The 12205-nt window shown below is 48.8% G+C and overlaps 1 protein-coding gene across 1 annotated transcript in view; it reads right to left on the bottom strand.

Moving 5' to 3' along the window:
• Window positions 1-11986, bottom strand: part of PLEKHO1 (pleckstrin homology domain containing O1) — a 34622-nt gene extending 22636 nt beyond the window's left edge. Inside the window, exons 1-2 of the mRNA XM_038383080.2 lie at window positions 11487-11986; window positions 10529-10675 (exon numbers count right to left, since the gene is read on the bottom strand). Of these exons, the coding sequence (XP_038239008.1) occupies window positions 10529-10675; window positions 11487-11516 (177 nt within the window). The 5' untranslated portion in view covers window positions 11517-11986. The remainder of the gene's footprint in view (window positions 1-10528; window positions 10676-11486) is intronic.
• Window positions 11987-12205: the final 219 nt, after the last annotated feature.

The raw sequence follows: 12205 nt of genomic DNA, 5'->3' as shown, positions 1-12205 counted from the left end.
CCTCATATTTATCTGGTGCTTTGGGTCCCAGATGTACCCCAGCACTGAAATGCAGGCCTCTCTCAGTGGAAAATGTGAGCTGTTTAACACCATGCAGCAGTTTGGGGCAGAAAGTGAAATGAATACTGTCACCATTTGAAACTCCAGGGGGAATATAGGAAGGCAGAATGTAAACCCCTTGAATTACAGGTTTCAGAGTAGCAGCCGTGTTAGTCTGTATTCGCAAAAAGAAAAGGAGTACTTGTGGCACCTTAGAGACTAACAAATTTATTAGAGCATAAGTTTTCGTGAGCTACAGCTCACTTTGGCTAGGACAACCAGCTATTGTGAAAAATGCCCTAGTAACTACAATGACCCCAGGGATCTTGGATACCACATACCAGAGTTTTTCACATCTCTTCCAAAAGACAGCAGGTCTGAAAGAAGCCCAGTGCCTCTTTAGATTTACATATCCCTGAAAAAGGCCTACAGAACAATGAGTGGGACAGAGAACTAGATCACATGCTTCAATTGACCCTTTCTGATAAGACCAAGGAGCTGCTCAGTGCAACCAAAAGGCAACCCCGCTGGAAACTTATCACAGGAATTTTTTTTAACAAAATCCAAAATTTACCTTTGGAACCCCCAGCCACATGATATATGTGAGTTCAAGAGCTCAGAAGGCCTCTAAAAAGTCTCTTTGCTAATGAGAAATCCTGAGTTACATTAGCTCAGGAGTCCTGGGGACATGGTGCCATGATGACCCTAGACATGTAATTTAATTTCTTCATGCCTCAATTCCCCCATTTGTACAGTGGGGAGAATGACAGTGCCGTACCTCTCAGGGGGCTGTGAAAGAGAATGCTGTATCCAGTGGAAACTCCACAGGGGATTCAGGAAGGCAGGATACAGCCCCTTGAAAGGCAGTTTGCCTCAGATCACCACATCGGATCCATTCCCGCTGGGGAGTGCTCAGACACTCCAGTCACTACAAATAACCCTCTTGCTTCAGACAGATCAAGCTGGGACAGATCAAGCTACTCAGATGAGGAGAGCCACAAGGAGTAAGGGGGTTCTGAGGACAGCCTGCTGGGCTCTGCTGGGGGAGGAATACCTTTGTTTTGTTGTTACTTTGTGAGTTTTTCCTTTGGAAAATCAAACTGCACCCTGAGGGAAGGGTCTGAACAGACTGTAGGGGTGGTATCTGCTAGTGCTTAATTTGTAATGAAAGAGGTATCTGGGCTATGAACTGCCAAGCCTAGAGGTGCCAGGGCTCAGCCCTGCCAAGCCCCGGCACAAGTTAAGCCCTGGTATCAGCCCTTACAGGCCAGCATCTACGCTAGGCTAAACAGCTAGTGATCTTTGCTGACAGAGCAGTTCTTACGTGCACGTTTTAGGGCTGTGAAGGGTGAGCATCATGCAGCTGAAGGCTCTGAATATCTTGCGTCCTTCCCCGTCCTCTCCTCTCTCCCAGTCCCGCTTTCTCCCTTGGCTGGGCTATTTTTCTTTCTTGCACATTCCTGGTCAGCAAAAGTCGTTCTCAAGATCAAACTCAGCCCAGCAGGACATTTGCAAAGACCCATGTCAGCAGCAGGGAGAGAGGAATTTTTTTCAGACCACCTATGCTAGGGTTCCCCGTGGCAACCCACACTGTAGCAACCCAGAAGCTGAATGGCTCAAGGAATTGGGAATGGGATTTTGGTTGGGGTCATTAGCTCCCATCTGGTCCTGGTTAGGAGGGGCTGGCAATCACTACTATCTAATAGCTGTTGGGTGTAATGAGTTGGTGGATCTCAGCTTAGTGCACAGGTCACAATGTTCCCTCTAATTTTTGACAAGCCGTATGCACAAAAAATTTCTTCTGTGCAAATTTTTGTGCTTCTGTGCAAAGGTTTGTGCGTGTGATGTTTTGCTGTGTCCACGGGGTTTAGGATCTGTGTGTGCGCACACGCACACAGCTTAGAGGGAACAGTCACAGAATATGTCAAAGCTTCAAGCTGGGGGTGTGATTCCTAGCTCAAGCAGGCCTACTCACACCAGAAACAGAGTGGTGGAGAAGGGGCAGGAACAGCTAAGTGCCCTGAGTATGTGCCTAGCGTCTGGGATGGGGACCGATTCAGGGTGGCTAGTTCTTCCCACTGCTGCGGCTAGCACGGGTGTGTCTCCTCCAGCAAGAAATCACACTTTCAGCTCAAAGCACAGATGTGCCCAAATGCATCGCTGTCTAGGGCCCCCTGGGCGGGCAGTCCCCGTAGAAAGGCGAAGGGGCGAATGGGCCAGGGAGACAGATCTCCATGCTCCCATGGCCAGGCTGTGGCATGGCTGCTGGGGAAGGTTGCTCAGCTGCTGCCTTGCTCTGTGCATGCAAAGGGATTCCTTCTCCAAGGGATCAATCTGGCACTTTTCATAAGCACTGAAATAATAAATAAGAGCGAAGGCCGTGGCGGGGAGGAGTGTTCCATGAATGGAACATCCACTTACGACACTTACAATGATGAAGATGATGATTTATGTTACAGGAGCTTCTAGAGAGCCCAGCCAAGATGCAGGCGGCAGTGCAGTGGGGACTGCACAGAGAGATAGGACCAGATCCTTAAAGGGATTTAGGCACCTAAAGATTGAAGTTAGCAGGAGCTGCTGGGGCTCCAGACCAGGCCCTTGTCGGCAGAGCAGTGAGTCCAGGGGCTAATTCGGTTTGCCGCTAGCAGGTGGTATTTTGCTGAAGTCATCACTCATGCGTTATTAAAACTCTGGCAGCGGGTCAGATCCTCCCCATTTCTCTCCCCCACCCCTCACATTCCACACCCTTCTCATTGCCTCCTGCCACCCCCCGAGCACTGCAGCGTCAGCCCTATAGCGCAGCAGGAGATAATATCTCCGGCTGGGCACAGGGGTACAGGAATCTAACTACCTGGCCCAGGCCTTGTTGGGCAGAAACTTGGGCCAAGGAAGCAAAAAGCCTGTTCTCAAAGGCTGCTGGGGATAACTCTTTTGATTATCATCAAGCGAACTAAATCTAGAGGGCCTGGCACTCATCTACACGAAGGCCCAAATGCAGCTTACACTTGAGATAGACACCATGGAAACTGAGGCACAGAGCAGAAAAGAGGCTTGTTTAAGATCACCCAGCAGGTCAGCAGCAGAGGCTGGAATAGAACCCAGGTCTACAGAGGTCCTGCCCTTATCAATGAGGCCACACTGACTCCTAGCTTAGAGCACCCCTCTAATGCTGAACCAGCTGTGAACAGAGCAGCCTTTGGGCCGGTACCTTCCACCAGCAAATTAATGATATTTGTGCAGATATTTGTGCAGAATGATATTTGTCCAGACAATGCTGGGGCCTGGGACCACTATGACATTATATGGACTAATGCAAAGTGAGTTATCAGACCCTAAAGTGACCCATCAGGTGTCTCTTAGGGCACGAACCAGGCTCTGCCATGCCTGTCTACCCTGGGCCGTTCTTGGCATATCCCCTCTGTGGGGAAGTCCCATATGTTTTCCCTACCCGAGGACCTTTTGAGCAGCAGCATTAGGGCAGAGACAGGACTCCAGTGTAGCAAACCAAAGGAAACTCTTTGCTGAGCAGGTTAAGTACAGGCTGAGATCTCAGTGCTTCTCCTGGGTTCTCCAGCCCTGTCCCTAGGGAAAAGACGAGAGGGTGGGAGGTGTAGACAGTATAGAGTGTGGGATCTGCTGCAGAGGGCACAGTGGAGGGGAAGGGACTAGACTCTGAGAATGGAGAAGTGGTGGGGAGGAAGTTGGATAATGGAGGGCAAAAACAGGAATAGGCCAGGATGGAGGGAACAGTTCCTAGCCCCCCAAGCTAACTACTCTCAGCCACGCTGGTCCAGAACTGTCACACCCATACATGCTCACATGACAGCGCCACCTGTAACGCCTTCCAACGCACAACATGCACGGACACGTCTGTCATGCATGTGCCAACACCCGTAAGCATGCACACACGCTACAAGGCACACTCATGCCATGCTCGAGGAGACACGCCACCACTCACGCAATGTGCACATTCCCCCAAACACATGCAACAAGCCCACTCCACACAAGCAGCAGTGCAACCACGCGCACGCAGTGCAGAGTCAACACACTCTACTCCAGGGGGGCTGTGTCGTGTCAGGTAAAGAGAACAGCTGCAACCCCATATGCCAGGTCAGACCACCACTCACACAGGTTTGACCTGGCCACCCCACTGTCCTGACTGGGCCGGGCCAAACCTGAGCAGCACTGCAACCTGGTGCTTCAAAGTGGTCGGGCTCTGGCCCAGATGGGCTCCCCAGCCCCGTGGCCTCTGCTGTTCCAAACACACACAAAAGCAGCACCACCATGTACTCACACAATGTACACAAACAACACAACACAAACCTCCCAGTCTGCACTTGCAGCTCACCAGCAGTCAGACATGCTGCAGCAAACACGAGCCGAGAGCACAGCCAAGTTTTCGAGTGCTCTTGTGCTCACTGAGGCGAGGCTTGCATTAGCGGCTTCAGGAAGCCTACCAGAAAAGCACTTCCTCATTAACTTCTTGTTAGCACAGAGTCCATTTTTGATGGCCATGGGCTTCCTGGCAGGAAGTGGTAGGAGCCCAGCTGTGTGCTGTGTTAGTCTGACTGTTATTCCCGAGTGTAAATCAATAACAAAGCAGTGCTAGAAAGAAGAGAACAATTACCAGAAATGTGGGTTTGGGGAGGGGTATGGGGAAAGGAATGCAAAATGCCTTGCTGCTTACCAGAAATCAACTCCAACCAGCCTGTGTTTTGATATTGGGAACTTTCTGGCCACTGACCAAAAGCAAAATAACAAAGGTTTTGCATAGTTTATGGGACCAATTTGCAGCAATGGCTAAAGATTTGTGTGTTAGGTTGATGCAATCGGATACACAAAGCCTTCGGCCCCTGCTAGCGTTTGGTGTGCCGATGAACCAGCAAAAGGTGCGTGGCTTTATTAAAGGGTGCACTAGAGACAGAGCAGGTCGGCGAAGTCTTGCACAGATTCCAAACAAGGGTGAGGATCAAATTTACACTAAGACTGTTCACATTTCTTCTTGACAAAACTCAATACACTAGGGCTGGGGGTTTCAACCCACAATGGGGTCCAGATTTCAGAAGAGCCCATCTCCTATGGGGGCCCCTAAATAATAATCTCTTGTTCTTACCCAGCACTTTTCCTCAGTAGATCTCACAGCCCTTTAAAAGGAGGGCAGTGTCATTCTCCCCATTTTACAGAAATTGACAGGCAACATCAAGGTTTGTTTCCTAGTTAATATGAGATTTAAGAGCAAGAGGCCCAGGTCCTCGGCTGGTGCAAATCCACATAGCTGCCTTTGATGGAGCGATGCTAATTTACACCGGCTGAGGAGCTGTTACTGTAGCAGAGCCTTTTCAGAGTAGCAGCCGTGTTAGTCTGTATCCGCAAAAAGAATGGGAGTACTTGTGGCACCTTAGAGACTAACAAATTTATTAGAGCATAAGCTTTCGTGAGCTACAGCTCACTTCATTGGATGCATAGAATGTAGCTCACGAAAGCTTTTGCTCTAATAAATTTGTTAGTCTCTAAGGTGCCACAAGTACTCCTTTTCTTTTTACAAGTCCTCCTGTTCTTTTTGTAACAGACCCTGGAATCTAGTCTCCCATCAGCATATGCTCTCTCTCTACTACCCAGGGAAGTGAGACTGAGATTTTATCCCAATGTCTAGGCAACCTCCACAAACTATCCCTGCTCACATCTCCTGGAGGGACCTGCTCTTCTGATCCCTCCTCAACTGTGTCGTCCCCCTTCATCTCATTGGGATTGCCTGTAGGCCCTTCCTAGTAGCAGAGTGTTGTCAGTGGAAAGCTATCTCAACTCAGCTCGAAAGCACAGCAGGGGCTCCATTTCCTCCACTGGGTGTAATCTGGTGTGTGAAAAAACAAAAGAGGCTGCATTCTGCTCTGCTCGACCAACCCAGATTTATTAACCTTTTTGTAGGCGCTGCAGGCACCTGTTTCCATGAAAGCTAGCTTGCACAGGATGGCCAGCAAAGGGGAAGACCTATGGTTCAGGGAGGAGATGAATGGGGAACTGGCTACGGGCCTGCTGCTTGGAGCGGGAGGAACTGCAAGCTATAAATGTCCTTCCATCAGTTCTTAGAGGTTTCAGAGTAGCAGCCATTCGCAAAAAGAAAAGGAGTACTTGTGGCACCTTAGAGACTAACAAATTTATTTGAGCATAAGCTTACGAGAGCTACAGCTCATTTCATCGGATGCATTCATTTCCATCAGTTCTTGTGAGTTTGCATTTGTTCTCAAAAATGTCCAGAGATCCAAGGGCCAGCCATGGCCAAAAGAGAGCAAACAGCAGGGTCAGATCCTAAACTGCACAAGATCTGGTTTAAAAAGAGTGTTATACCTAGAAGTGCAGAGAGAGACCATTTTACGCACATGCAACACACCACACACACATGCACCACATGCACACAGGCAGAACACACAGATGTTGCTTGTTTGTCCGCAGAATGTCACATGAGGGAGAATTGCTCCACCCCACGCATGTTCATTCATATGTTGAGACTCACAGAGACCATATCCCACCTGCACATACACCCATTCTTCATTTATGCAAACACACACACACGTTCACAGAGACAAATTATTCATTTTGATGCTGACATACACAGCCAGATGTTACCCCTTTAAGACACATATATCCACAAACACGTTATTCTTCCAGGTAGACACATACATGTTCTCTAACGCACATTATTCATACCCAAATGCGGACAGTCTTCCATGCACATGTTCATTCACACACATTGCTTATTGTGACACACGCCTTGTTGTTCCCTACCATTCGATACATGCCTGGTCACTGACACGGATACACATTATTCATTTAGAAACTGGTACTCACATGACTATTCACATGCAGACATACTGCTCATTTAAACACCTGCTCAGGGCACACCAATACTGTGGTGATAGGCGATGGAGAGATGTGTTATTTCTCCCTACGTACATGTTCGCTGGCACAGACTCACATGATCGTCACTGAAATTCGGATACAAACATGCGAGTTCTCAGACAGACATGCACGTTACTCCGCTATGCCTAGAGACATTGCATGGCACCCCACGGCACCCTTGGGCCTGTTTACACCACAGAGACTCATGCCCTTCTTAGAGGCTGCCCCTTAGCTCCTCAAAGAAGAGGAAAGTAGCTCCAGTGTCAGTCATTCAAAACCCAGCCTCACGCAGTGCTACAATTCCTGGGCCCAGGCTACTCAGGTGTCGGTGCCAGAGGCTGGCAGGGCCTTTACATTAACCCTTGACCAAGCCGGCAGTAGATCGTTAACCAGAAGATCCATCTATTTGCCTAGTGCTCCAGGGGCATGCACGGGATGGGGGAAGTTGGAAGAAGGGAACTCTGCCTGTCCTGGAAGTTAGACACAGAGTAAAATCCAGCCCGCATTGCAATCCGTGGGTGTGGGGAGCGGAGATCCCAGTGGGCTCGCAGACAGGACAGCTGCCTCTCAGCTCCTGGCTATTTCAGTCTCTCTCCCTGCAGACTCAGGAAGGTTACGCAACATGGGTTACATATAGGTCATCCCCAGAGAGGCTTCCTCCTCCCCAACCAGGACTAGCATGCTAGGGTGAAACCCTGGCCCCAGTGAAGGCCATGGGGGGCTTGCCATTAGATTCAAAAGAGCCAGGATTTCACCAGAGATTTCTGATCCTGCACAACATAAGAACATAAGAATGGCCCTACTGGGTCAGACCAAGAGTCCATCTAGCCCAGAATCCTGTCGTCTAACAGTGGCCAGTGCCAGGTGCCCCAGAGGGAATGAATAGAACAGGTAATGATCAAGTGATCCATCCCCTGTCCCCATTTCCCGCTTCTGGCAAACAGAGGCTAGGGACACCATTCCTGCCCATCCTAGCTAATAGCCATTGATGGACCTATCCTCCATGACTTTATCTAGTTCTTTTTTGAACCCTGTTATGGTCTGGCCTTCACAACATCCTCTGGCAAGGAGTTCCACAGGTTGACTGTGCATTGTGCGAAGAAATACTTCCTTTTATTTGTTTTAAACCTGCTGCCTATTAATTTCATTTGGTGACCCCTAGTTCTTGTGTTATGAGAAGTAGTAAACAACACTTCCTTATCTACTTTCTCTACACCAGTCATGATCTTATAGACCTTGGTCATATCTCTCCTTAGCGGTCTCTTTTCCACGCTGAAAAGTCCCAGTCTTATTAATTTCTCCTCCTATGGAAGCCGTTCCATACCCCTCATCACTTTTGTTGACCTTTTCTGAACCTTTTCCAATTCCAATTTATCTTTTTTGAGATGGGGTGACCACATCTGCAGACTCCAGCTCCCCATCCTCACCCCTGAATCATGGCTTTCTGCCCTCCTGCCTGGAAAGGCACAAACTCAGCTCCACCACTTAGACAGCTACAAATGAGGATATTGGTTAGCAGTCCCGGTGATGTTACCGCATCTGCTCAGAGAATCATAAAGCGTCCTGCCAGCGTCATTAAACATCTGCCTGCCTGTTTCAGCATAATCCCTGCAGCTCACTGTAAATTTACCATTATTATTATCTGCCAATAATACAAGCTTTTCCCAGCCCCTCCCTACCTGCACCAATGGGATGGCTCACAGTATTTGGGTGGAGCAAATAGCTCCCCTTTGGCCTATGTGCAGCAAAGTGAATTTCTCTTCTAGGCCCTGATTCAGGAAAACACAGAAGCACGTGCTTAAATTCCATCCAAGTCAACTGGAGTTGAAGAAGTTGATCAAAGTTAAGCGTGCGGTTACGTGCTTCCCTGAATCAGGGCCCTCATGCAGAAGAGCAGTTAACATACAATGGTAGCATTCTGGGCAGTGAATAAGGAAACATTCTCCCAACTATTTAATGCACTGATCTATGTCTCCATATCTGCGTATCTATCTGTCTGTCCATATAGCATATGATCAGTATCAGTCTTTCCAGAGTATCTTGCTACAGTAGTTAATCTACCTCTCTGTCTATTTTCTCTCGGTCTGTGCATTTCTAATGTGCTGATCCCTTAGTTCCCAGACCTAATTTACAAGGAATAAGCCCCAGCCATGCCCTGTTTCTGTGGCCATCGAGAGCACATTTGGAGTGAGTTGTGAAAAACTGATAGATGGGAAGCCCAGACCAGGCTCCCTGCAGTTAGTTCTTCAATCATCTCTCCATTGCAATAAACTCAGATCCATACATGCTCTGCAATGCTCAATGATGTCATTAGCCTTTTTGCCAAAGGATTCTTCTCCCTCTGCGCCCCGTTATTTCTCATCCATAACCTGGGCGATGTTACCTGACATGCAGGCAGTGGGACCTTCCCTTGGCTGTACACACATGAGTAAGGGCTGCTGGTGTGAACCGTGCTGCGAGATGGGGCCGAGGGCATAGGTGCTCAAACTAGGGGTGCAGGGGATGCTTTTGAACCCCTGGCTTGAAGTGGATTCCATCATATACGGGGTTAACAGTTTTGTTCAATGGCTCTCAGCACCCCCACTATAAAAATTGTTCCAGCACCCCTGGCCGAGGAATTTGGTTGTTTATCTACTCCCGGCCTATCTCTCCATCCTCATTCACACCTGTAACCCCAGTCCGGACACCGATACCCTCCTCGCTTCTGGTACATGTGGCACCAATTAACACCAAGATTTTGTTTTGAAAGATCCATCTGGTTTAAAACAAACAAACAAACAAAACCCCCAATTGGGTGGATTTACTAATCCCAACATCTGTGAAATAGGGAAGGGATGAGCCAACCCCTGCTAGTTGAGAACAGTCACAGATTGCAATGCCTGTGCTCAGAAAGCCACATCCAATTAAATCCAATACATTAAACCAAAAACCCTCAGACTGTTGGAACTGAGACAGGGTGCTTTGTCCACCCTCTGCACTAACAGAATGTCAAAGCAGTGGTTAAACTTTACTTGTGTCCCTTCCTTTGAAAAAAAAACTGAGCGATAAGGGACTGGGCTTGGAACCTATAACCCCAACTTGTAAATCGGTTGGTCTGGCATCCTAACCCTGCTGTTATTTCCATTTGGAAAACGATTAGGGCGCGAGGCTGCAAACCATGCCATTGTGGAACTCAATAACAGAGGGCAGACATAAGGAAATACGTGACTATGGCGAAAGGAGAGATGAACAGCTTTAACATTTGTCAAGCAAATCGTTTCATGTATCGGCGCTGGAAAATGTCTCCCTGCCAGTCCTCTGTGGGAGACTCCAGGGCACCGTTGTGGTGGTTGTTGTTTAAATCAACACACAAACCCAGCCCAGGTCTCATTTGAACTGACAATGCAGAGCCAGAAAGCGAAAAGAGAATTCCCCATAGAAACTCTCCAGCTAGCAAATTACATGATGGTTAATAAACACGACGGATGGAGACTCCCCAGTTTCGAAGGGGTGTTGGATAAACACTTTGGCTGCTCAGTTTGCTTTCAAAAGGCAAAGGGAGGATGGGTTGCAGGGGGAAGTGGGGAAGAGAGACATATTAAACAAATCCTACCTCTTTCTCTGAGATATAAAGCTGATCTCCCTTCAAAACCACATAACGGTTTTTCCAGATTTCCCTAAAAATGCCTTTCCCACAAAATTTCCTAACCCAGCCAACCTTCTCTGGCTGCATGGATTGCTGGTTTCCATCCTGTGGCCCCTGAAACAAAGGGAGGGGGAGGAAGAGAGAGAAAAGGGATTATTAGAGGTTTTATTCTCCTATCCTTCACCCTGTCTTTTTCTCCAAGTTTGCCCCCCCTCACTCCCACCTTGCCCACTCTCCACCAATGCTGACACTTAGATACTTTTCCAGTTTCACTCTGCAGAGATTCCCCCCTGCAGACATGAAGCAAAAATAATACCCAAGGCATAGAGCAAAAATCACAAGCTATAGCTCATTCTGTGCATGAGACAAGAACGGCTGTGATGTTGCATCCATCTCATCCAACATGCATTTGCTACGGGGGAGGGAGGAATTCCAACTAATTGATTTTTTACTGCAGTGCAAATTGCATATTTGAGCCTTTGAAGAAGAATTTATTCCTGGGGGCGAAAGGCAAGCGCAGGTTTTTATTTGCCATCTCTTGAAAGGCACACAGATAAATCCATAGGTACACTACACGGAGACTCTCCATATAGGTAGGAGACACAGAGAGATACACAATGTCTGTTATGTGTGTTTCATGCCTTCCTTGCAATCAAAATGAAAACCGCATGATCCTACATCCTTTTTTACACTACACAACACGACTGGATTTCCTGGCAAATTCAAGTCGAGGAAGAGACTGTGAAGCTGGAGAGAAAGAAAGAAGGGGTGGATCGGGGTTTTTGTTGTTGTTGTTTGGTTTTCTTTTTTCTTTTTGCAAAGAGGGGTGGGAGGAAGTCTCAACAGAACGATAAAGAAACACCCCCCCCCACCCACAAAATACCCCAGAACCCCTCACCCCAAAGAAGAAGCCGTTTCAACTCACCCTTTTTGCAGAATTATTTTTTTTCATCATTCCTTGGTGTGATCAGGCTGGAGGGGAGAGGGGGAGGGGTTTGGGGTGGGGGGGATCAGAGAGGAGCTCCTGACAGCAATGAGGCTGGATTTGATGTGTCTGTTCTTGGGTGGTAGGGGGAGGGTATATGGGAGATACACAGGGGACCTCCTCTCTCTCTCTCCTCGCCCTTTGTAGATCACAGAAGCTCTCCAGTTACATTACAGAGCAGCCTGCCTCTGTGGCACACACACACCTCCATGGCCAGGCACATGGGGCTGCACGGAAGGGCTGATTCGGACCCCACAGCTCCATCTATAGCCAGGCGAGTGTGACGTCCCCTTGTTCAGAATAAAGGGCGAATCCCAGCCCACAAAGGGGTTTCTTCTTTGTTTCTGACTCGCTGCCGGCTCGGAGGGGCCGGGGCGAGCTTTGGGCAGGGCTGGGTGTTGTCAGATGTCCCAGGCGAGCAAGACGCTTTGCCTGGGCACAGGGCACCGCTAAACTTGTGAGCCAGGAGCCCCCCTCGCGGGCTCAGGGGCTGGCTCCCGGGGATCGGCGGCAGCCACGAGCGGTGCAATAGCTGAAGTACCCGCCAAGGGGACAATTTCCTCCCTCCTGTTTGTTTTAAGGGTGGGTGGGTGCGGGGGGGAGACCTCGGGAACGGGAGAGGGGGGTTTTCGCCAGGGCTAGTGCCTGGTAAAGACGGG

This window comes from Dermochelys coriacea, chromosome 24 (genome assembly GCF_009764565.3).
Source record: "Dermochelys coriacea isolate rDerCor1 chromosome 24, rDerCor1.pri.v4, whole genome shotgun sequence".
In the NCBI taxonomy this organism is placed as follows: Eukaryota; Metazoa; Chordata; order Testudines; family Dermochelyidae; genus Dermochelys; species Dermochelys coriacea.
Note: the sequence above shows the minus strand (reverse complement) of the source record. Positions and strands in the feature narration are given on the sequence as shown.